Source organism: Penicillium citrinum (assembly GCF_028827155.1).
Source record: "Penicillium citrinum strain IBT 23319 chromosome Unknown utg000006l:1.0-3011923.0:1.0-3012962.0, whole genome shotgun sequence".
Taxonomy (NCBI): domain Eukaryota; kingdom Fungi; phylum Ascomycota; class Eurotiomycetes; order Eurotiales; family Aspergillaceae; genus Penicillium; species Penicillium citrinum.
The window spans coordinates 250,680-276,187 of record NW_026622691.1 but is presented as its reverse complement, the minus strand read 5'-3'; the positions used below and the strand labels follow the sequence as shown (position 1 = coordinate 276,187).

The window sequence follows — 25,508 nt, the reverse complement described above, 5'->3', positions numbered from 1 at the left end:
TACTGATTTTAGGAACTGCCATATACACTACGTTATCCTCATGTAGAATACCATCTTTCGCTCTTAACCCTATCTGGATTGAACGGCGTGGCAGCTCTCACCCAACAAATATGGAAGGTAGCTTTTCGCATATTCTAGATAGATGGGATCCTTTTATCAAAGAGAGCTCTATGAAACATTGGTTGTGTGCAAATGTATCGGGTGGACTCAGCAAGTATATCCAGGTGTTCCGTCCGGTGCTAAATAACACGGTGGTACACTATGGGTTCCACTTGTATTTTATCATTGTCCAAGCCACCTACAGTACAAAAAAGAACAGGATTTGGAGAGAAGAAAGAAGGTTGGTGATGTGGAAATTCCCCAAGTACTTTAAAGTATTTTAGGGCTTAGTCATCCCGCATCCGAATCTGGAGTATATAGTCATACCATCGTATCTGCAAAGACCATGTAGACAGGGTAGTAGTATGATGGGTGATTGTATTCGAATTCCGACTGTCATATATTGTGTACTTACTCGCTCTTTGCTTTCCTAGGTTGCTAAAAACCTGCAAATTGTTTCCATTGAGTGGTTATATTTTCTAAAAAGAAATATACATCTGCCATCTGTCCTGAGGTGCATTCAATCACCTAATCTAAGTATAGTAAGTAAATGATCTACAACGAATAAGCCCAAAGACAGCATCAGACCATGGTACTATCATCTCCCATCATTCGCAGATAAAGAAAATAGATAAGTAATCCATTTTTTCAATACTGCGAAACAAAATTTCAACAAATCGCATTATCAGACTCATGATCTCTATGAAAAGATGTTTTCCATGGCATATAGCATACGCCTAGCCTTCGAAGGCCGTGGCCCTGGAGAAGCCGTGCGTTCAGCGACAAGATGATAAGCCTGTAGAGTATTGGATTTGAAGGCGTGCGCTCCACCCCACAAGAACAAGCGAAAAACACGATACGTCTCCTCTCCCCAGCCGGATATAATTTCGTCTTTTGCTGCATCTAGTCGTCTTGCCCATTCCTCCATTGTTCGCTGGTAATCCGCAGTCTCTCGTGCGATGTCGATGATTTCGAATCCGTGGAAGAGTAGCTCACCAAGGACATCTTGGAGAGTGAAGAATGTATGCGTGCCGCCCCAGATATAGTCTCGTGTAAAAGCACTTGTGCTATACTTGGTCACTGCTGCTGAGCCGTCTAGGTACAATTTGCCCCCTGGGGCTAACATTTTCCAGACGTGACTGGCAAATCGACGGTAGTTTGGAATATGTTCGATCACTCCGTAAATGACAATGTGGTCATACAGCTTTTCAGGCTTGTGATTGAAAAAGTCTTGAAGGAATATTTCGCCTGGGAGATCTTTCTCGGTTATTAGACGCTGTATGTAGCGTGCAGAATCCGCTGTCAGAGTTAGGGTCGTGACATGTACTCCTCGAGCACCGCAGTACTGCGTCACCCCACCCCATCCACCTCCAATATCAAGTAATCGCATTCCTGGCTTCAGATCAAGACTAGAGAACATAGTCTCGAGTTTATGCTCGGATGCCTCTTCAATCGTCTCATCTGGTGTTTTGAATAAGCCCTGGGAATAGAATCGGTAACGTTTGTCAATGAACGTGAGATAGAAATCATCACCGCGGGTATAATGATCGCCAATAGCTTTCGCATTCATCTTTGTTGCGTCTCGGAAATAATCATATACGAATTGTAATTTTTGGCGCATGGGTACCTTCTCCGTGATTCTTTTTCGTGCTCCGAATAGAGCGCCAAGATCTCCCTCCACTTCAATTTCTCCGGTAATATAAGCTTTTCCAATACTTAGCTCCGTCATTGGGGTTCGAAGGGCACTTTCAGAGCGGAATATCACCCGGCAAACGGGGTCTCCGGTGCCGAAAGTGATGATTGTTCCCTTGGGTAGCCGAACCGACCCTGGGATATCAAGCTGAGGCAGCAGGGCTGCTAGCCCAGTGTGAGGCAGAGATTCTTTAGACTTGGTAGTGGTAGTCATGGCTGGGCAAAAGTATGAGAACGACAACTTTCCAAGAACTGGCTGCCAGTTCAATTTATTCTTCAGGTCTAGTTACGTCTCGATCCGGTTGTTAGTTCATTTATTGACTTCCTATGGGAAACCCACTGCATGACCGGTGCTTAAATCCTGTCAGCGCTAAACTAGCGTCACCGGGAGGGCTTACTGGAAAAATCTTTAAAACTTTTTCTCTGGTTTCCTCTTCGTCTTTTGCAAACAATAACTGTCCAAATAATCCAATTGAATACCGTTGGATTTTTTGTTCATCACTAATGGAAGGTCCAAGAAAAGGATGACTATGACGATACATTTATAACACTTATATAAGAGTATCACGAGATATCAGCAATCCGCAGATGCAAGGACAAAAAGCACGGCAGGTTTAGGCGACCCGCCACGTCATCCGTGATATAAATTGAGGATGTTCAAGCGTCAACTTGAAGGTCTTAATCGCCAGAGAATCCCAAGAAAGGGCTAAAATATAAGTATACAACAGGTTTTCCGCCCACGATTTTCGTTCTAGGCGGCTCGCCACCCTATCCTCGCCTCAAAAGGCCGAAATTGACGTACAAAAGTCGCATTCGTGAACCTAAAAGGGGAAAGGATTTACAAGGTACTGACTGGAATGTGCTTCAGGCATAAATCGATGATTTTCGCTGTTCTTTATCCTTCCCCACAGGATACCTTAGCGAAGAGAAATGCGGTGATGATCTCATTTATTAGACTGAAATATGATCATTATTAGAAAAGCCGCTAGAAGTCGACCAAATAGCTCTGAATCACTCTAATCCTTCGTTTCGAAATCATTACAGGAAAGCACACTATATCTACTGCACAGAGACATACAATATCTTGAAAATCACTCAATATATTACAGATTTTGTTGAACAGTATATATATATATATATATATTTAATTCCATATTATGGAATTGACAAAATTCGAACGCAAATATTATGTTTGTCAACAAAATCTTGAGAACCGAGAACCCTTCATTCGTTATTTTAGGAAAAGCATTCTCTAAAAAAAAGAAAGTATGATTTATGTATCTAAATAGTCTTCAAAGCAGCAATTATTGTTGTAGAAATTTCTCAGTATATTTATTCGAGGTTAATAAACTTTCATGAAATCTCTCTGTATATTATGTGTCTCTAGTAAAGCTATAGGTTCATCAATCTACATCCGATTATCATCACCCCTGATTTGGCACTTCTATGTCTCCAAGCTCTGAGTCCAGAACCGCGACATGGAATTATGACCCAGTTTGTAGGTAACCCCGTTTCGTATTTTTGGCCCCTCTAATGACTCACTTCGCTATACCATCTTCGGCGTAGCCCGTCTAGATTGCTACGCATTGACATGGGGATATAGCTAGTCGTCAAAGACTTTGAAAATAAAAAGCCGCTATTCTATGTACTTGCTACATCAAAGTAAATTATATTTCCTTCCTTCATCTTCACTTGATTTCATATTCCGGCAGGCGTCAAGTATGACAGGTATCGAAGCAAGGTTGACATACCTCCAATGGCAACCCAGCTATGCTATTACTCGCCCTTATCGAATTGGGCAGTTTACCGGGCGAAGAAGGCCAGGGAAACAACGTGAAAAGACCACCAATTTAGTATTCTGTGCGGCAGAACAAATGGAAATCATCAGGGATATCAGGAATTGGACAGGGGATCCCCCGTTTAATCTCGACACTAATGGTTTCGCTTATAAAAGATACGGCAGTCCAGCTCTTACAAAGCCACATGATTATTCGCACCAGTAAAAGATCAAGGGCATCTTTTTGCCGGAATGCGAGATTATTTTGAAAAATGAGATTGAGGCCGCCGACGAAGTTTTAATTTTCGATTGGAAAGTAGGCACAATAACGCGAATTTACTTTTTCCTGCGGCCACTGACCTAATATTAAATTCTGATAGATCAGGAAGCGAAAAAGCGCAAAGGAACGAAGACGGAGAAATCCAAATTTGCAGGGTTTTGCGCAGCAGGTTCATATTGGTGAGTTACGGATTGGCTTCCGTGTCTATCGATACAAAGTAACCATGGCTGACAGTATTCAAGACACACTTCTCACTCGGGACGAGATTGGAACTCCTATGATGGAACGTATTCGAAATCACCTTCCCGAGGAATCTCAGTACCTTCTTTCTGGACGAGTCCAAATAATCAAGTGAGTCGCAGGATCCACAAAAGTCCAGCGCCCCCACTTCCAAATACCTTCTGCAATAGATGGCCGATTGAATATTTGGCAATAATTGACAGAAATAGTCTTTGGCGACCAATAAGTGGACCGATTGAAGACCACCCTATTGCTGTGTGTGATGGCCGAGCCTTAGACTTGCATAACCTGATCGAAACTGATATGATACTTGGTGATTATACTGGCACTCTTCTCTATCCACAGTACAAGCCGAATGATACATATCAATGGTATTATATGAGCAGACAGGATGTAGAAGATGTGCTTATATTTAAGAGCTTTGATACGAAGAAGGGCAGTGTCAGATGTAAGTAGTCGACCATACTTGTTATCAGCTTAATACCCCTATTTTATGCCCTTCCCAGATTACAGCCTGGAGAAGCATACAAAGTACACTAGTCTGACAAGGATTTGCTGCAGATACTCCTCACACATCATTTACCCCTCGAAATTTTCAGGAATTCCGTCTTCAAGAATCAGCGTCGAGGTCAGAGCTTTAGTGTTCTCACGGCCCAAGTGAGAGAATCTATGGTGCAGGGCTACCAGCTATCTTTGTGTATGGACTAAAAATATTTTTGAGGTATACTTTGGACAGATCAGGGTTTGATCCGGTATCTTATTGCTGATAAATATACACAATATAAATACTGTACATTATCGTTGTTGAAAAGGCCCGTGAATCTGATAGCAGAATCGTGTCCACGGTGATTACCATTAGTGTTTCTGTTAATTAAAAGGAATGGTTATCCAAAGGGGATTACTCTGTTCCACAATTATTTTCGGGAGTCAAGTTCGAAGACTGTGAAGGGAGGACTGATTTCGAAAAGTACCCAGCAATGCTTCGCTTTGTTTGAGATGGAAACTATAGGTGTGTCCGATTCAACCAAAGAAGATCGGAAAGAACTGAAGCGGGAAGCAGTTTTGCTGGTATATTCCAGCAAGGTGAAGGCTTGAATTTTTAAGCAGAAGAGGAGAGAAGGAGAAGGGTGTGAAAGTATCAAGATTGCCATTTGATAGTATGGTATTGCTACACGGCCGTTCAGAGACGATTCAGGGGCGTTACGCGGATCAAGCTAGATCGCCAGATCTTCCCGACCCATGGAGGATCTATGGAGTCATCTGGTACCGTGGAATGGCTAATGGCATTCTTGACAAAGCCATCGGAATACTGTATCTTATATGATTGACCGCGGGTACCTAGACAACGGGAACCCTGCGGAACTGTATCCTACTATGGACTAGTGTGTGGTAGATGAGGCCTCGGAAGATTAACAAAGAGAAATTGGAGGTAAAGCTGATTTCGAACATTACTGTAGAGATATCGCAGGAACTGAGATGAAATAAAAAAAAACTGCGACACTTTGCACTGATCGCACAGGTAGGTTTTTGTCCCAGTCCGCCCACCCTTCTCTATCTGGAACTGTTGACTTAATATCTTTTAGCATTATATATGAACGCTTATTACAGTGATAGCGACAAGATAAATAGACCTCCTGATAACCTCTTTCCATCCGAGGAGCAGCGTATACCCCCCCCCCCCACAACAAAAAGGGCATTAAAACGAAGAATTCTCATTCGGGCCTATAAGAACATGACTCGGTTCTTCAATATTCGATTTCTCCAGCTCCGTCTAAAGAATTTGTTCCCGTTGAGAAAAACACGAGGTGATCATTTCTCCTTTAAACGAAATAAGCCGAATACAGTAAATATTCATTCGGTTCTGAAATACAACAGCAGACAAAACATCGAGATCTTTCCCAATTGTATGTGGTAGGACCACCGTTTGGTTATTTTGAACTTCTGAAGAAATAATTCTTCCATTACATCAAAACAAAACAAAATATATTCGAGTAGATAGATACATACAAGAATAGTAGAGTAGAGTATGCCTTGTTCGTCCCCATTTAGCCTTCCCCAATGCCCTACCCACCCGTGTCCCACTCACACCGACTAGTGCTGTGTCAATCACGACCGTCGGAATGTTTGAAAACCCCGCTCGCCCGTTTTTCTCTTTCATGACCTTTATTTTATAATCGAGCGTCACTCAAACACGCCCGCGCAATTGGTCAACGCCTACTTCCTGAACCCTGGGCCCTTGCAATCATGGAGATCCTCGAGAGAAACATCAAAGTGGGATTGGTCGGTGATGCGCGTGTTGGCAAAGTGAAGAAAACCCATTTCTCCGATCACCAACGATATCACTGACCGTATCCTGTAGTCGAACTGGGTCTCTATGTTTCTAGATGACTGTGTTTCAGATAATTATGTTCCAACAATTAATTACCAAAGTCGTCTGCGTGAGTTTGGTTCTGAAAGTTCCACTCAACTGCTATATATGGTATCATGTGACATTATTAAACCCTCTCTAATAGTTATTCATTTGTAGACGATTGGTGTTTGTACCTTTGGTATCTGGGATATCTCTGGATCATATAGCACTCCCCAAGATAGGGCAAACTGGATCGAAGATAGCGATGCCGCTATAATTATGGTAGATCTCGCTAATCAAAAGATCAATTTTGTGGTATCGTATGCCCTCTTTGATTTTCCAAAACCCGTTTATCATTTTTGGATCCTCTTGCAACGGATATCATCAGCTAACTCATAGATTCTAGAAGAGATTCTGTCACCCCAGCAACACTCCGATATCCCAAAACATTTGCCGATTATGGTCTTTGTCTACAAGGTCTATGAAGATGATACCAAATACAAGATAAAGCCGACGGATATCTCTTGGCCCGAAGAGATGGGTTCTACAACATTTCACTACAATGAATATCGCGATACGACTAATTGGGAGAGGGATGAGATATTTTTCCTGTCTTTCTCACAATTCTTGAATTCTTTCATAGTCTCTTGATATACCTTGTTGAGAGGTTTTCTTTTTGTTTCCTTGCCATTCTTGGGATTTTTTGCCGCAATATACTCTGTCTTCACTTGGGCTTGCTTTTTTGTGTTGACCATTCGACAACTATATCTTGTCTATTTTTCTGTCAACCCTTTTTTTCTAGATAAAAATACATTGGAATTATAACTGCCAGTAATATTATCACTAGACTGCGGCATAGTTCTGAATTTGGTCTTGGAATGCTAACCAAAACCGAATCGATTTGGTTTTCGGTTTTGATATACTATTCAAATCCAAAACCGCAATACAGTTATTTTGCGGTAAACTGTATTACCGCAAATAATATTAATTTTGTGAAACTGGATTAGTTTAGGTTTTTTTTTTTTTAGGTAGATATACTGATATTTATAAAATAGTTAATCATATTATTATACTATATAGTAACTTACTACCTACAACAGTATTGTTTTGTTATTATTCAGTAATTTCAATTTCAATATATACAAATAATTTATTTTCGATTTTTTTTACAAACAGAAAATTTTCTTCTCAAAATTTTCCTCTGTATTTTTTTTATTTTCTGCAATATTATCAAAATGTAATGGTTACTAAGTTGTCAGGCTAGAGACCTGTGACTAGACAAGGGTATCGGATGGTAGGAATCAGGTAGGATGGATTGGTACACGGACTGATTCTTGAAGAGCCCAAGAATCCTGAGTGTGTGTGTGATCTGATATACAGTAGGATTCGTGTGGGCCTCTATATGAAGGTGATCCGAAAGGGTTTAGGCTTCGGATCGATATCAAGTGCTTGGGGTGTTGTATACTTCAATCCCCGCGACAAATATGATAATACTCTCCAGACTGTCTCTAAAAAGTTTTATGAGTTTACCAAAATACTATTGAATAAATAAGGAGATATCAATGTACAGGACCGCAGATATAGCAATACCTTCTATATTGTTTCAGTAAACGATTATCCAGGGATTGTCAAATTTCTCTTGAACAAGAGAGGCGGATGTCAACGCGCAGAACGGCCAATATAGTAATACTTCCCAAGCCGCCTTATTGAGAGACAACCATGAGATTGTCAACCTGCTCTTGGACAAGACAATGGACATTTATGCGCAGGGCGGCCCCTTTACTAACGCTCTCTATACCGTTTATAGAAATGGCAATCGTGAGATTATCAAACTGCTCCGAGAAAGAAACGCTATTATATTGTCTTCGAAACGACCCGACTCTAGAACTCTAAACAATTTGGCGAGGAACCTTCGTCTCATGGACTATGGACCTTTTGAACAAATGTAAAAAATCGATTTGTGGTCTCCAGCTACTATCTATGCTCAGACTTTATCACTGTTATCACTTCGCAGATTCTATACATGGCTAATTAAATCTATGACAATTCGTGACTACTGTTACATCTGGACAAGCAAAGTGACCAAACCCAACAACGTATTTAAAAAACCTAAAGTTTAAACAAAAACATACAACAGCAGGGATTCGCATGTGGTCACCCACCATACTACTAACCTGCCGGCGTGTGGCTTAAGTACGGCTGAGCGGACGGGAAGCCCTGTTCTCCACACCCTATGGTCGTATGTATCAGTCAAATGAATGAGTTAGGACTATATTCCAAGAGTTTATCATTCTCGAATATTCCAGCAACAACTAGAACAGAGTCAAAATAAGTGGATGATAGTTTTACAGAATAGGAATCGTGTATATACAGCTCTCATATTACCTTCGCTGGTTAAAGATTGAATTTTCTCATTCTATACTAGCTCTAATATACCACAAAGTAGACTATTATTTTCCCATTTCTCGAAGACTTTACTCTTCCGATCTCCCATTTCTTATCTTCAATATTGAAGGCCTATCGAAGTCCCGCAAACAGGTGTAAAATGTCTTCATATCTAGCAATGAGCTTTCAAGCCCAAGAGCGAGAAATATATCAAAAAGCACGGTTAGCATGATCTCCACGACCTCTTTCGCGTTGTGAGAGGCTTCATGGTCTGCTATAGCTATCTAAGTCTGCATATCTCTATTATTATTCTGTATTTCAATCTTCTATTATATTTTCTATCTTTATATCTATTGTATCTGTCTCGAGGTGGAATACTGTAGAGTATTTTAGTTCTGAAATTCCTTTTCTATTTCTAGAAATCAACTTCTTGACAAATATATGTTTCAATACTGTATCATTAAAACAAATATCAACTAATATAGCCCTAATTACACCACAACTCAATCACATATACCGACAATATATATAAGACTTACTTTCATCGAGATGCCACCAATCTCAAGTTCTCCTACAGATCCTGCAGATCCAACCCATGGACTTGATAGCCTGTGGAATAGTCTCGCCCGTATTGACGACAATATTACAGGCAAATGTCGTTTTGAGCTGCTTGGGTTCTTTTGTGCGGCTACCATAATCCCGGAGTTGATGACGCTGCCAATGCCCTCATCTGGCAGCTCGTAAACAAAGATGAGCCCTTTATGAAATCTGCAGCACGTATCAGCCACGACGTAGATCCTTTCTCTCCAAATTTTGTCCGTACCGTTTGGTGAAATAGGGCCTCTGTTGCGGATGTCCGTTTCGCTGATTACAATGGTCTGTTTTGCTAATCGCAGTTGTCAGTGCTGCGAGAAAATCATTCTGCAACATGCTACAGTAGTTTCCGAAATTATTTTGACCCTCTAAATAAAGTCACCCCTGGATTTAAAGAATTTTTCCAGATTTACATCGTACTGTAATCGTTTGCTTTAACCTTGGCGGTCATTAACTTAAATTGTTCTCGTTGGGAGATGAATTCAGTTTTGGAACACACTGTCTAGCATGAACTGGGCGGTGGAAGGGTATCCTGATTACTTGATGTCAAATTCCGTGAAATTGCATTAACAAAGCCAGGCGTAATTAGATACTGTAGTGGGGGAACCGCGTGGTGACAACAGTTCAGTAGGGTGTTGGCGGCCTAAAGCACTAAGACATAAGTGGCTGATTGGATTGGGGGTGCCTGACTGGCAAGGCCATAGTAACTGCAGTTATCCTTTCTGGGAATAACACTGTCAGGTTGTCTCAGATGGAAGACCGCGGAGACATCTCCCCCAGCAAAGATTCTGATACCTGCTGAACTGCTTCACTATGCTAATGCGGCCTCATCCTCATTTCCCTCTTCTCCTCATCTCAAATTATCTACACAGTGCAGGTGTGGTTGTTTTATTCGCTACGCCTCAACCATTCTGCTATAGCTATCATTAGGAAAACAATATTATGTCATTAAGGAAGACCTATAAAGAATGACAATATACTGACGGGACAGATCAACGTTACTTAATTCACCTAACAGATGTCTCCAATCGAGAGCCGGGTTGATCCGTACTTCCCTGCGTGATATTTGAAGTTGAGGTCAAGTGGAATATGCTTATGTCATAGTGGTAAACGCGATTTGGATAAGATGTAGCTTCGGTGCTACGTTTTATCTGGGGTAGAAGGTAAATACGACGACAATGTCACGTGTACCCCGTGAACAGTCGTTATCCTGTCACAAGATCGGGCGGTATTTGGACTACAAATATATCTGAAAATAGTCGGATCGGGTCGAAATTGGACTATGCAATCAATCCTACTCTATTTTATAATATATCACAATCTGGACTTTCCACAACTCTGACCATATAAATCTATAGAGGGTAAAACCATTCTAAATTCTTTGGGGATACGACCCACTTTTTTCCCCATAGTGAACGAAAAACCCTAAGATCCATTGGGGCCCGATGGATTTACCCTCGTGGAATAGATGCCATCCAGTTAAGAAGCATGTCATACGACTCATCGTAGTAAGACATCTGAAGTGTTGAATCTTCAAAAATCAATCAGTATACACTCTCAAGACAAGTATTTCGCGAATGCTTCTCGAGTGGGTCGATAAGCCGTCTCGGTTCCGGCATGGCGTTCGCCCCGCCTTCTAGCTCCTCCCTTCAATAGATCGGCGTCTGTTGATGCTCGTGCGGGGAGTTCATAGGCTGCAAAAATTCGAATGTTGATGCCAATTCCCCACATATCACCATAGATCTGTTTTTTGAACTGATCGTCGCTGCAAATAGTATGTGTACGAACGTACTGAGCTGAAGTATGGGAATATTTCACCAATATGATAGGCCATGAGCGTATTCGACAATTGCCATACCTCCCTCATCCCCCCAACCACCCGTACGCACTGATGATTCTCTTTCCACCTTTCGATATCTGTTCTGTGAATATTCTCCCCGACCTTCCAACGCACTGCGTTCAAGTTGCTAATTACTGTTGGAAAGCTCACTGGTATATATCGAACTCACTCCCTGAAGCAAGATTTACTTTTCCTGATTAAGGCATTTTAGAGCATTTATCGCGCCATGGGGCTGTCAAAGATCTTTCCATGTCTAAGCAAGGAAAAGCCGGGCAAAAGGCCGAACAAAAAGCCGAGTGGAGGAAACAACAATGGAACGGGAAATACCAACAACGCTACCAACAACAGCAATCCACCTCAGCTACCACCGATCGACCAAATCGCAAATGATTCCGGAAAGCAGCATGATGAGAAACAACCAAAAGATGAGGTGGAATCGCCTGAACAGATCTCCGAGAGAATCTGGGATAGTGCATTTGATCAGATTGCAGATGATCCTGGAACAAAAGACCTTGCTGAAGCTTATGCGAAACTGATTCCCGAAGCTTTGAAGTCGGAAGGTGACGCAAACACTGAGACTGGGAATGAAGAGGCTGCAGCCAAGATGAGAGATCGGAGTCAAAGACAGGAGCTGATGCGAGCCTCTGTGAGCGCCGGGATCAAGAAGCTTACGAGCTCGAAAACCACAAAGCTATCGGACGCAGTGGGGACAGTGTCGAACGTCATCCTCGGAATGAAGGATACAATTGACCTAGCAATCTCGACAAACCCCCAGGCTGCTCTTCCGTGGGCCGGTGTATGCATTGGCCTTCAGGTAAGCTGTCCTCCGAATCTCCGATCTGTAAGTGACTAACTCAAGGCTCCGTAGTTCTTCACAAACCCAGCTTCATCACAAGATGCTAACATGGAAGGTATTCAATACGTTACAACCAGAATGAACTGGTATTGTGGCCTGTCAGGGCTCCTCTTGAGCAAACGTTACATCAAGGAAGAGAAGGAGGAGTCTTTTGCACGTGTTGTCGATCAATTGGAAGAGACAATGACTGAGCTGTACAAGTCACTGCTTATTTTCCAGATGAAGAGTGTGTGCTATTATTACCGAAAGCAAGGTTGGAGATTCCTCAAAAGTCTGCTCAATCTCGATGGCTGGCAGGGTATGCTGTCTAGTATCAAAACAATGGAGGAGAGTCTTCAGAGAGACTCTGAGTTCTACAACACCGTGAACAGTAGGATCGACTCGAACAAGCTGGTCAAGGCGAGTCAGGAAATGAACCAAAATCTCGGAGACATGCATAATACTCTGAAGGGCCTCCTTGAGAAACAATTGAGTAAAGATATGAATGATCAATTTGATAAGTGTCTCGAGCAGCTCTTTAGAGTCGATCCCCAATCGCAAATGGACACCATTGAAAGGGCGAAAGAGAAATTACATCATGGGTCATTTGAGTGGCTTCTTCATACAGAAGAGTATCAATCTATCATTGATTGGAGTCCCAGATCTCCACGGGTACTTATCTTGAATGGACCATCTGGAACAGGCAAGACAATGTCGATTATTGGGATTATTTCCGAGCTTCATGCAAAATCACAAGAGGCGCCAGAAACTGTGCACTTCTTCTTTCGGGCAGACGATAAAGAGAATAACAGTGCAATCCACGCTCTTCGATCTCTGATGTGGCTCCTACTGAAGCAGCAACCACATCTTGCATCCCATCTTATACCCGAGCAAAGAAGTACCGGTGCGGCTTTATTCGAGAGCCCTTCATTTTTCACTCTGGGAAAAATCTTTCAAAACATGCTGGCCGACGAGCATCTTACTCCAGTGTACTTAGTTCTTGATGCTCTCGATGAATGCGCAGAAGGGAATCCTGGTGTTGAAGAGCTGATTTCCGATATCATATCTGCTTCCCTCGATGAGAAGACTGCTGGAAAGGTCAAGTGGATTCTGACCAGTCAACCAGAATTCCTGGTTCATGGGAGGCTGAGGAAGATGCACCCCGAAGCGGTACTTGAGCTCGATGTGCAGTCTAATCCGGAGGCTGTAAATGCTTACATTGGTCATAAGCTCTCAGAACTGCAGACTATGCACAATTATAGGGATACCTATATCAAGCCACTAGAATTTGCAATCCGTGAAAGAGCACAGAACCTCTTTCTTTGGGTTTCCCTCGTCTTTAAAGACCTGGCTAAAGTTGAAGACTGGAGAGCATTGGCGCAAGTCGAGAAGACTCCCAAAGATCTAACTGGTACGTATGAGAAGTTGATGGCTCATATCGACACATTCGACGGTCAGATGCAGGAGCTCTGTAACACGGTCCTTCGGACTATTTGCTTTGCGTTGCGTCCTTTGTCTTACAAAGAACTTCACCTACTCGCCGGTCTCCCCTCAGCAGCTCCACCGCAAGATATCGTCAAAAAATGTGGCTCCTTTTTAGCCACCGTGGATAAAACAGTGAGCGTACTACATAGCTCTGTCCGTAAACACCTATTGGGCTACTTCGAAGCTCGTTACGGGCATGATGGCATTGGCGAAATCCACATCAAAATGTGGACACGCTCCATAACTGCCTTGTCCGGGACCTTGAGGCAAGACATGTATAGTTTAGAGCCAGGATCCCACACAAACACCATCGTGATTCAGGAAGACCATGACCTGGCCAGGGTGCGATATTCCTGCGAGTTCTGGGCATACCACTTGTGTGAAGTCGATGGTCAGAGCCCGATATTTGAGAATCAGCTATCCGAGACCGGAGACACGTTTCTGTTTCTCCAAAAGCATCTTCTTCACTGGCTTGAGGGCTTGAGCTTGATCCATAAGCTTCCGGGCGGGATGTCGTCAATGAGGAAGCTTATACGAAAGGTTCACGTACGATTTACACCCCTACCTTTCAAGAATGATGCTAACAAATAATAGGCCACATTTGGCATCAACTCTGGAGTTACTGGGTTCCTAGATGATGTTGAACGGTTTATCCTTAGTAACTGGTCTATCATAGAGCAGGCGCCAATGCAGGCGTATGGCTCCGCACTTGTTTTCAGTCCGATGGCAAGCAAAGTCAAGACTTTATACTGGGAGGAAAGACTACCATTCATCAGAGACGTGATGGGGGTTGAGGATGACCGGGATGCCTGCCTGCAGATTCTTGAGGGTCATACCCAAGTAACAAAAATCACTACATTCTCACCTGATGGTAAAACCCTTGCATCAGGCTCTTCCGACACAACGGTACGGCTTTGGGATACTGCTACTGGTGTTTGTAAACAGAAACTAGAGGGCCATAGCGAAGATGTCGTTACCATTGTCTTTTCACCAGATGGCAAGATCCTCGCCTCGGGCGGGGATGTGACAGTGCGGCTCTAGGATGCTGTTACTGGGAAATCCCTTAAATGTCTAGAGGGTCACAATGATCGTATCAGGGCCTTGAAGTTCTTACATAACGGCCAGCTATTAGCCTCCGAAGCAGACGATGGGGTTACACGTCTCTGGGATCCTGATACTGGGGTCTGTACACAGATCCTTAAGCCCAGTCCTTTTTGCAATATACCTTCTGCGTTCTCCCCAGATAGCAAGACCATTGCTTGGTGTTCATCTGACACCACTGACAATATTTGCCTCTGGGATACTATGTCCTGCCGCCAAACGCTTGAAGCCTATGAGGACGAATGTTTTTCTGCCGAGACCGTGACGTTCTCGCCAGATGGCAATAGTATTGCCTCAGGTTCAGATGATGTGTTGCGCATCTGGGATGCTACTACCGGTGCCAGCAAGCGGACACTACAGAGCGACTTAAGCCCTGGACCCGTCGCCTTTTCACTAAATAATAGCATCTTCGCCTCTGGCACTTATGAGACGATACAGCTCTGGGATGCCAGCACCGGGGAGCCCCTACAAACCCTAGATGGCTATGGTGACTCAGCCATTGCCTTATCATCTGATGGCAAACTCGTTGCCTCCGCCTTAGGGGATGCAACTATGCAACTATGGGATACTAGAAATCCAGATTGCAAACGGATTCTTGAAGGTCATACTGATGGTATCAGGAAGATCGCGTTCTCGCGAGATGGTCGGCTCCTTGCCTCGTGCTCATACGATACTACAGTACGGCTCTGGAATACTGTGACCGGGGATCTGCTCCAGCCTTTAGAGGGCCATGATGGTTCTGTTGAAGTCATTTCTTTATCTCTGGATGGCAGGTTCGTTGCCTCAGGCTCAGTGGATACGACCGTGCGCCTGTGGGATATTAGACGCCAAGTTTGCAAAGTCCTTGAGGGCCATAAAGATAGTATCACGACGCTCGCATTCTCACATAAAGGTCGATTCCTTGCGTCAGGCTCTTATGATGGTACGGTGCGGCTCTGGGAAACTGCTACTGGTGCTTGCAAACACCTCTATGAGGTTAGCGAATATCCTATTGGTAGTATCGTTTTTAAGCCAGATGGAAAAGATGGAAAACTTCTTGCCTGGAGCCATGACAATGCAATCATGCAGCTCTGGGATTCTGTTAGTGGAGCCTGCAAACAAAGTCTTCAAGGCCACAGCGGGGCTATCACGAGCTTAGCCTTCTCTTCGGACAGCAAGACCATTGCTTCGGCCTCCGATGACAAAACTGTACGGGTCTGGGATTCTGTATCGGGGGCCTGCAAACAGACACTCGAATTCAGTGATGATTTTAGCATTGAAACTATTGCCTTCCAGCCAGGCGGCAATATTCTTGCATCGGTCTCGAATAACCCTTCGCTGCGGGTCTGGGATATCACTTCCGAGGCTTGCGTACCGACTCTAGAAGATCAAAACTGTGGTATAACGACTATGGCATTCTCGCCAGATGGAAAGCTCCTTGCCTTGGGCTTCGAGAGTGGGACGGTGCGGCTCTGGGATTCTACTACCCGGTCTTTCATAAGGGTTCTTGAGCATGGGGATCGTGATATTCTGTCAAGTGATATCATTCGTATTGTCTTCTCGCCAGATGGGAAGCTCCTTGCCTCAGTCTCGGCTAATACGAGTGTGCGGCTCTGGAATATTGCTACTGGGGCTTGTACACAGGTCATTGATGATCATGATGCTGATGCTTCAACGATTGTCTTTTCACCGGACAGCAGGCTTATTGCATCAATCAAGGGTGGTTCAGATAATACAGTTCGGCTCTGGGATGCTACGTTTGAGGCATCTCAACAACAAACTGCTGAAACCAAACGCTTTCCTGTTATCTCTGTGGCCCTATCCCCAGATGGCAATACGTACACCTCAATTTCATTTCAGGATAGATTGCGCTGGGATGCAGTTCCTGGGGCTGGCAAAAAGGCTTTGCTTGATCCACTCTCATTTCCAACCGACGAACTTGTCTTCTCACCAGATTGCAAACTCTTTGCTTTCGTTTCAAATATGGCTACAGTGGAGCTCTGGGATGCGGTTACTGGGGCCTTCCATAAGACACTGGAAGGCCATAGCTTCCATATCAGAAATACTGCCTTCTCCCACTCAGATACCAAGATTATTTCCTTCTCCCCAGATAGCAAAATTATTGCCACGGGGTCATCCGATAAGACCATACGGCTCTGGGATACAGCTTCTGGGGCCCATCTACACACCCTCGAGGGTCACAGCAATGATGTCTCGGTCATTGTCTTCTCACCAGATAGCAGTATTGTTGTCTCTTCTTCAACCGCCGGTTTTGTGCGCCTCTGGAATACTGCGGCTGGTGAATATGTACAGAGCCTGGAGGGCAATAATATCAATGCTAGAACAATTGCCTTCTCTTCAGACATGAAGAAGGTTACCGCAGGTTTGGAATGTGTTGAGAACTGGGATATTTCAACTGGTACCTGCGAAGTGACTAGTGCTGTGAAGGTCTGGGATGTTTTAACTGGGGCTTGCGAGCTGACTCTGGAGGGCCACAATGGTCGCGTCATGGCCGTTGCTTTCTCACCGGATGGCAAGACCATCACCTCGGGCGCCTATGATGACACTGTGCGAATTTGGGATTTGACAGAAAAGGAAGAGAAGATGAACGAGGGCGTTCCGAAGCGCTGTAAACAGATACTCACATTCAAATATCCTTCGGAAAAACCCCGCTGGTCGTTCCAAAATACAAAGTATGCGAAATATCTCAGAGACTATGTCAGATGCCTGAGTCAAAACCCTAACCTACCTGATATGTGTCTTGATCCGGCGGCAGAAGATTTATTTGCTGATGATGAATGGGTGACTCGAGATGGAAAGAAGCTTATCTGGCTTCCTCCCGATTACAGAGGATGCTGGGATTCCTTAGATGATACGGTTGTCATTGGAAATAGTGCTGGTCGAGTGATAACTCTTCTGCTTGATGCATATCTTTGATATATTGGTGTTCTAATACGTGATGGTTCTCAGCAAACACTATGCTATGTAAAACTTTTGGGGGATCCCCGCTATACTTGTATCTTCCAAACCATTGAACAACCCCTTCTCACTTTATATTTTCCCGATTATTCAACAATTTGAGTGTATTGGGTAATCAAAACGTCCCCCAAGTGTTTATACCAAACTTGGACTTCTAGATGAATTGTTGTGAGCGAATACTTTTGCCTGATTCTCACCAAAACGATTCTTCCTTTCGCCATGACTTTTCAGTGCCGTAAACGAGACTCACGATATGGCTCCGAGGCTCCCTCCCTCAAAGTTGCAGCTTATCCGTGATATGATCTAGAGTCAGTCACCCACCACATCTCAAATGGCCGAAGAACCCGATTGCAGCAAATCAGGACAATAAATATTCGCACAAATTTGCGGCGGTTTGAAAACGCCCGCGCACCCCCAAATCGAATATGCCGGAGACCGACAGTTAACCCACTAATGATCGAAGCGTTTTGCGATGACTTATCTGCGAAGCTAGATTCGTACCTTGATGAGATGATCGTTTTCCAATTGGACGAGTTTCACACTATGATTACGATCTCAAACATCGGAAGAGCCATGAAAGCCAGAGGTTGCGAGGTAAGGCCCATTTTGAACAATTAGCCACATCGGACAGCCGAATTTCCAAATGTCGCCGTTAATTCTCTATCAAAATTATTCCTTGGCTAAGAAAATGTTATTCTGAAATCACTTGTTGTCCCCCTTCATCACCTTATCACTGGCCATTGAACATTCTTGCTTCAATATCTTCGCTAGACCTAGTAGATTTAGTGTCATTCGCTTAATGAGTATGCCTCATGTACAGAGAGCCGCAGGAAAATTTCTATAGCGACCTTCATTAGGACCAATCAGCACGTGAGAGAGCTAAACTTTGGTTGGGGATGCGCTCTCCCAGGTGCGATAGCTGAAGCTCCCGGGACCGTGAGCCGCCGTTCCCACGGCTATTCGCACTAAGTCGCCGGGACAAGCGGATCCTGGTGGTACTACAATTAAAATGTTCTGAAAGAGAGCGCACAAATGGCTTTCTACTCTTGCATCCTATGCTTTGGAAAGTTCTACCCTCTGATGTACTATGCCCGACTTCGCTTTAGACCCTGGTTTGTCATTTTTTCAAAACTTTCGACTAAACATCACGGATTCTCAAGTATGACCCATTTATGATCTCTTCTTTGAATATACAATTTTAAGACTAATCTTCATTAAAGAATAAGCTGTTTATCTACGGAATTTATATTTGCGATGGACATACTGAAGCGCGTAGGATTGACAGTTAATGGTGTGCGAGCATCTCTAAATCAGGCGAAGGTACAGAACGATACCCAGAGTGTGTCTCACCTTTAAATGCACTCGCGGAGCGCAATCATATGTTTATCTCTTCGGTTTAGGCTGTACCGCAGAGTCAGCGCAGGTCGAGTAACCAAGTCGATTGCTATATAGTATGACGATCTATAAAAGATAGTGCATTTGGAGACCCAATTGTTGTCAAGAAATATATTCACTATTCAACTCTCAACAACATCGATGAGTATTAAAACGCGTTAGAAACGTACAATTTGTCACCCTGGCCATTTTTTGCACTCATGTTTATATTAATTTTTGTTGGGGTAGCTGGGTATTGAGATCCGCATGTCTATAGAAACCAGACTCTATATATCATCAGCATTGTATAGCTCTTAAAATTGAATAGCAATCTTCTCATACCGATCCTGCAATCTATCTGTATTGTCTATATGTCACCAGTACGTGGATTATTTAGCAAGGTTGAGAATGTAGTATTAGCTATCTTCCTATGTTAGAGAACTAAAAAAGATATTGAAGCAATATAACTAAAACCTTAATACAAATTCAAACAAAGCACAAACATTCTCCAGTAGTCTTTCTTGCCAGGTGTCTTGCTTCTTAAGCAAAGGATCAGCAACAATACACTCCCCTTGTGTCAAAGGCCATGCCCATTTAAGAAGGATATTTGTCTTTTTTAAATAATCAGCCCTATCAAACGAGTCTGCGTACTCCATCTCCGTTTTGGACCCTGGAAGTAGATGCTCAAGATCTAAAACCTCAGTGAAGGAAATATGAAATCGCCCATCAAAATAGGATTGAAAAACTCGCCATCTAGCGAAGTCATCTGCCATGATTGTAAGATGCTGGGACTTCGTTAGCTGGTAGTCTAGATAAGATGCTGCTTCCATAGGGGATTTACCGGACATGTAAAGTAACATTCCTCTGCACGACTATCGCGTGGATTGTCACTCATATCCTCCCCCATATCTTTTCGAAATTCGGTAGCAAGATGAAATATTTCAAAGGTCGAGATATGATCAGTAAATCGTAGTGTTGGACGATTATCCCGAGGCTCGTGTCTGAGATTTACTAGCGAGCATCTATGACCTCTATGTTTATGGCATGTGGGACTTTTTGGATACTCGCTTTTGAGCCTCCAGTGGTCGCAGAACCAAGAATATACTCCAGTTTTTGGCCAAATATAAACTGAGGGATAAAGTTTGGTAAGATCAGCCCTGTTATTATTTATAATTAAGTATTTGTTTGTTTTGAGTCCACAGAATGATATAGTACATACTTTATTTTTCGCCATCCATTCTGAGCTCTTCTGATAACAAGTTAGGCAATAATAATCAAGAAGTAAAAGAATAGTACCTCCATACCCTCGTTCGAATCTTATCTGAGCATACTCTTTACCTAGTAATGCATGATACTCGAAATCACGAGTGAAGATCTCATTGAAATCTCGCTTGAAAAAGCCTTCAAAACTCAGCCCACCACACCAGCCCTTTCCGATATAAATAGAGCTTTCAATAAGCGGACACTCTGATAGCGTTGGTGAGTCTTGTAGCTCTGGAAAATCGAGTCTCGGGAGGAACTGACTTTTCATTGGGGATGAATTTGCACCAGTGTGAATATCAAGATCATAAAGTTCTACGCCAAGAGCAGACAGTTCTTCTTTTGACATAGGAACTTGCGAATTCTTGGCAAGGGTTATGTAGATTTTCTTCATAGCGTTTAAATCCATGGCGGTCGTTTTCTGTATAATGTCCTGTTGTCGAAAATATTCTGTTGGCTATTGGTTCAAAACTGAGGGCCTCGCATGAAGAAAAACATGAGTGATTAAAAATCTTAGCCTTGTCGAGCCAAAGATAATTCTTCTCATCGAATATATGACCCTGGCATGACGCGATAAGGTTTGCAGACGTCATGATGTAGTCCCGAAGCTGCAATCAAACAGTGGTCCCTTGGTACAAAAAGGGCTTAACTGAGTCTAGTATAAATAACTGGTATATAAATTTCAATTCAGTTTTACCGACAAAGACTGCCGTACTACTAGCTGATTATGGATCAAAATGTAGCTTGACTTCCCATTTTCCTCGCGCCTTTTGTAACACCTTGACTACTAATATAAGTAGACAGCAGCGACCACCGCAAAAACCGTGGTTAGCCGAAAGCCTAACCAAAACCGCTGCGGTTTTGGTTAGTATTTGAAGACATCACAATTTTGCGGTAAGATTTTGGTTAAAATATTAAAACCGCAGACCAAATCCAAAACCGGCCCGCAGTCCAACATTGATTAGTGACGAAAAATAAGAGGAGAGACAAAACTGAGCAAAAAAAAAAGATACATAAACATAAAAACAAAACATACAACAGACATTGTATGGACGTGGTCACCTAGCGCCCACGATTCCGTCCTAGGCGGCTCGCCGCCCTAGCGGGATGCTACTTCAGCCCTTCATCTGAAGGGCCGAACCCGATATTCAAAGTTGCATTTGTGAAGTTTGACAGGGAAAGAATTTGCGAGATATCTCAATACAGCAGAGAGATAAAATAAATAGTTTTTGCATTCTTTTCTCTATTCAATATTATGTTACTGCAGATATTATTTTTTTATTTTTTACTATTCTACTGATCTTAACTATAAAGAATAAAAAAAGTAACTATCTTTGGAGTAATCTTGACCAGATTGACAATAAGGCTTTATTCTGTGATTTTTTTCTGAGAACAGAGAAAGAATACAAGGAAATATTGAAACTATTTGATAAATCGAAATTTAGTTTTCTACAGTTTTTGATCTAGCTAATAAATCAATTTTATTGAATTATATTCTGTTTTTTAAAATCTGTCAAATCTATAAACCAGCAAGGATTTTCTGTTCTGACTGGATATTAATAAATATAGTTGAATTGAGATAAATCTATTTTAGAAATTCTATAAAAATTCTGATGAAGCAGTTCCCAATGAAAAGATCTAGACTCATTATAGTAATTGGGATGTGAATTTAATTCGTCCATTTCCACTGAAAATTCCCTAATGCAGTCACAAGCTCCACGCAGCGGATCTCTGAAATCTCGCAAAAAGCTCCTATACTAATCAAAATAGCATACTGTACGACAGACGACCAAAATTAGGTAGATATTTTTCATTAATCGGAACTCGAAAGGAGCCAGAATGCTTGGATGCGTTGTGAATGCTTTGAGAATCGCCGACGCCCTAGCTCGAATCAGCCGCATAGAAGTTGGTGGTAATTATCTGAGTTGCTGCCCACGCTGATCCGCAGTAAAAAAATAAATACTTAATCTAGCCGAGAAGAAAAATGGAATTCAGTAAGACCCAAGCAGGGAGTTTGCAATTTTTGCCGTACTGGTGACTAGACCTGGGCACCCGCTCATGAGCGGGAAACCGCTCAAAATGTGGGGCGAAGCTAGTTCTTGGCAAAATTGCATTATTATGCAAAATCTTGGCAGTAATGTGGTGGGATTATAGTCGGTAGTAGCTATACTGTTAGCCATACTGTTAGCCATACTGTTAGCCATACTGTTCGCTATACTGTTCGCTATACTGTTCGCTATACTGTTCGCTATACTGTTCGCTATACTGTTCGCTATACTGTTCGCTATACTGTTCGCTATACTGTTCGCTATACTGTTCGCTATACTGTTCGCTATACTGTTCGCTATACTGTTCGCTATACTGTTCGCTATACTGTTCGCTATACTGTTCGCTATACTGTTCGCTATACTGTTCGCTATACTGTTCGCTATACTGTTCGCTATACTATTAGCTATACTGTTAGCTAAAGTGTTCTTTACACAGATCAACTAATAATTGATTGTTTTGATTTTGTATCCACTTTAGTATCCACTTTAGATAGCTAATGATTGGCTGATAAAAATAAACTGCTCATAAACCGCTCATAAACAGCCAGACCCACTTCGATCTCATTTTTCGACCTATCCCCGTTCCTGGCCCAAAAAATTTTACCATCTGATCGAACTATATTGCACTACAATAAAATATAGAAAATTCAGAAAATTAAATCAAAAATAGTTATATATCTATTCAGATCTCTCAACTCAGACTGTAAAAAAAATAGTAATTATCTGTCTAATTGGAAAACATTGAAATTAGAACAACAACAGTAAAAAAATGGTGCAACTGCTGTATATATATATATATATTTGATAGTGGAATAGAAATAGTAATTTTGATAATTTGCTATAGGTAATAGATTAATTACAGTACAACCAAAATTACTGGCATTAAATAATGCAAATTGGTATCCACTTTTGAGCCGGTTGAGCATGCTCATGAGCATCCACGCTCATGATCAGGGCCGCTCAAGATGAGCGGGTCATTCAAAAATCCGCTCATGAGTTGCTCATTGCCCAGGTCTATACAAAAGTGCGTAGATATAATATTCCCAGCAGACACTTTGAGTAGCATTTCAACAGACAGACTATACAATTCGAGAGTTTTTGACATTCTGACGTCTTTGATTTTCCTATCGTACCTTCTGAGACCGACAACTTCCTCACTTTGCAGGTTCTGCGATTTAGGCGGTTCTTGTAAAACAAAATGCTCCTCATTTATGCAATAAGGCAAATTTGCGTTCTTTTGCGCACATGGTACTAATATGCATGGTTTTTATTTTGGGAAATATAATGTCAAAGTTCAATTTGGGTCATGCGAAGACTAAAATATTAATTGGACGTAAATTCGAACAAAATTCAGTCATACCACAAAAATCATTTCAAATGAGTGTCAAAAGTGTGAAGAGTAAAATAAGAAAAGAATGACGTTTGAGATTAAACCCAGGTCTCTGGGTGTCCGAATAGATTCATCAAAAAACATAATTCAATGGCATATTGAACTGGACTGGTCCTGACTGGCAGTCGCAATGCGGATGAGTACGGACCATTAACAACGAGGTGATTCAGCTGGAACACAATCAGCCATGCTGCTATGTCATAGAGGGGGGAATGAGAGAAAACTTTACCGCAGCCCTTAGGCTTGAACTCCTTTTTGGCCCAACCTTTGGGGGTTTTGTACCAGTCCCTGTTGGATGTAGTCAGCGCAGGTTCGCCCTTTCCCAAGTACATTTCGAACTTACCTTTGCCTGCAGAGAGCCTTGAATGGTTCACCAGGATTAGCCTTCCCAACTCGGTGGCTGAAGCGAGTCGGGCGTCTATAGTAGAAGAATGGCCGGGTAACCTTGCAGCCTCCTCCACCGGGACTACTACCCGAAGAGCCACCAGCGACAGCTGAAGCGGCAGCTGCAGCGACAGCTTGTCCGCTACCGCCGGCCGCAGCAGCAGAGGCCGCAGCAGCAGCAGCGGCATTTCCTCCGCTACCAGAAGCAGAAGCAGCCGCAGCAGCTGCTGCAGCAACGTTCTCTCCACTACCACCGGCGACAGCGACAGAAACAGCAACAGAGACAGTGACAACTTCTCCTCCACTGCCACCGGCAGATGCTGCGGCAGATGCTGCAGCTGCAGCTGCACTGTTTCCTTTGCCTCCAGCAGAAGCTGCAGCTGCAGCAGCAGAAGCTGCAGCTCCTCCACTACCTCCCGAGGAGGCAACAGCCGCTGCAGCAGCGGCAGCGGCAACATTAGGGGCACTACCGCCACCACCAGCAGCGGCAGCAGCAGCGGCAGCAGCGGCTTGCCCACCCTTACCTCCAGATGAGGCGGCGGCAGCAGCGGCAGCGGCAACATCCTTTCCATTTTTCCCAGAGGCAGCGGCGGCAGCAGCGGCAGCAGCAGCACCCTTTGGAACTCCCGGGACTTCCGAAGGCTTGGGCTTATCCGGATTCTGAGGCTTATTCGGATTCTGAGGCTTATTCGGATTCTGAGGCTTATTCGGATTCTGAGGCTTATTCGGATTCTGAGGCTTATCCGGATTCTGAGGTTTATCTGGATTCTGAGCCGCGCCGCCCGCAGCGCCGCCCGCAGCGCCGCCCGCAGCGCCGCCCGCAGCACCGCCTGGAGCACCGCCTGGAGTACCGCCTGGAGTACCGCCTGGAGCACCGCCTGGAGCACCGCCCGCAGCACCGCCCGCAGCACCGCCTGGAGCCCCCGCAGCACCACCTGGAGCCGCTGGAGTCTGTCTCTCTTCCAGAGCAACTTCGGTGTCAGGGGCCAGCTCAATTGGGGCTGCTAATGCTAGCTGCGCAGTAGCTTGCAGCATAACAGTGAGGATATAGAGCATAGACTTCATATTGAAAGATTCAGGTGTCCGGCAAAGTTGGTACACTACTTCTTTTGCTTCGTTCGAATACAATTGACAGAGACAATTACCTGCACAATTTTTATATCTAATGGTGGCGAAATTTTCTAGCTCTAGCTCTCTCGTTCTGATCACAGGATTTCCATAGACCGATGCCTAGAACATAGACCTATGCCTAGCACCAAAAAGGTTCTCTTAGAAAACAATTAGGACATGATGCTCAATACGGACGCCTCATGAACTTTGATAGAGTCCGTCAATGGCTCTGAGACATGGAAAATACGGAACTTGTTTTAAAGGATAGCAAGCTTAAAATTGGTCCAAGGTTCACGTTATACCACA

General features: G+C 43.3%; 7 protein-coding genes across 7 annotated transcripts, besides 4 other annotated features; 3 read left to right on the top strand and 4 right to left on the bottom strand.

Annotated features, from left to right (window-relative positions):
* Positions 1–799: 799 nt before the first annotated feature.
* Positions 800–2,005, bottom strand: N7469_006653 (S-adenosyl-L-methionine-dependent methyltransferase; the record flags this gene model as incomplete). The annotated part of the gene is made up of 1 exon (XM_056645571.1): positions 800–2,005. One exon carries the CDS (start codon positions 2,003–2,005, stop codon positions 800–802), a length of 1,206 nt encoding a protein of 401 aa, XP_056499012.1.
* Positions 2,006–4,071: 2,066 nt separating this feature from the next.
* On the top strand, positions 4,072–4,544 carry N7469_006652 (uncharacterized protein; the record flags this gene model as incomplete). The annotated part of the gene is made up of 2 exons (XM_056645570.1): positions 4,072–4,199; positions 4,298–4,544. The coding sequence occupies 2 exons, from the start codon at positions 4,072–4,074 to the stop codon at positions 4,542–4,544; spliced, it is 375 nt and encodes a 124-aa protein (XP_056499011.1).
* A 1,949-nt stretch (positions 4,545–6,493) lies between these two features.
* N7469_006651 (GTP-binding nuclear protein gsp1/Ran) lies at positions 6,494–7,089 on the top strand (the record flags this gene model as incomplete). The annotated part of the gene is made up of 3 exons (XM_056645569.1): positions 6,494–6,526; positions 6,616–6,720; positions 6,838–7,089. 3 exons carry the CDS (start codon positions 6,494–6,496, stop codon positions 7,087–7,089), a joined length of 390 nt encoding a protein of 129 aa, XP_056499010.1.
* Positions 7,090–8,000: 911 nt separating this feature from the next.
* Positions 8,001–8,044: a sequence feature (Protein overlapping with rRNA (N7469_006650, KAJ5226644.1) was converted to a misc_feature.).
* Positions 8,045–8,086: 42 nt separating this feature from the next.
* Positions 8,087–8,383: a sequence feature (Protein overlapping with rRNA (N7469_006650, KAJ5226644.1) was converted to a misc_feature.).
* A 192-nt stretch (positions 8,384–8,575) lies between these two features.
* Positions 8,576–8,677: a sequence feature (Protein overlapping with rRNA (N7469_006650, KAJ5226644.1) was converted to a misc_feature.).
* Positions 8,678–8,705: 28 nt separating this feature from the next.
* Positions 8,706–8,754: a sequence feature (Protein overlapping with rRNA (N7469_006650, KAJ5226644.1) was converted to a misc_feature.).
* A 2,729-nt stretch (positions 8,755–11,483) lies between these two features.
* N7469_006649 (WD40 repeat-like protein) lies at positions 11,484–17,594 on the top strand (the record flags this gene model as incomplete). Its single annotated transcript, XM_056645567.1, has 4 exons — positions 11,484–12,071; positions 12,126–14,123; positions 14,172–14,606; positions 14,703–17,594. 4 exons carry the CDS (start codon positions 11,484–11,486, stop codon positions 17,592–17,594), a joined length of 5,913 nt encoding a protein of 1,970 aa, XP_056499008.1.
* A 1,456-nt stretch (positions 17,595–19,050) lies between these two features.
* Positions 19,051–19,858, bottom strand: N7469_006648 (uncharacterized protein; the record flags this gene model as incomplete). Its single annotated transcript, XM_056645566.1, has 2 exons — positions 19,051–19,080; positions 19,514–19,858. 2 exons carry the CDS (start codon positions 19,856–19,858, stop codon positions 19,051–19,053), a joined length of 375 nt encoding a protein of 124 aa, XP_056499007.1.
* A 189-nt stretch (positions 19,859–20,047) lies between these two features.
* On the bottom strand, positions 20,048–20,679 carry N7469_006647 (uncharacterized protein; the record flags this gene model as incomplete). Its single annotated transcript, XM_056645565.1, has 2 exons — positions 20,048–20,138; positions 20,315–20,679. 2 exons carry the CDS (start codon positions 20,677–20,679, stop codon positions 20,048–20,050), a joined length of 456 nt encoding a protein of 151 aa, XP_056499006.1.
* A 3,179-nt stretch (positions 20,680–23,858) lies between these two features.
* On the bottom strand, positions 23,859–25,157 carry N7469_006646 (uncharacterized protein; the record flags this gene model as incomplete). Its single annotated transcript, XM_056645564.1, has 3 exons — positions 23,859–23,878; positions 23,938–23,996; positions 24,052–25,157. The coding sequence occupies 3 exons, from the start codon at positions 25,155–25,157 to the stop codon at positions 23,859–23,861; spliced, it is 1,185 nt and encodes a 394-aa protein (XP_056499005.1).
* Between the last annotated feature and the right edge of the window lie 351 nt (positions 25,158–25,508).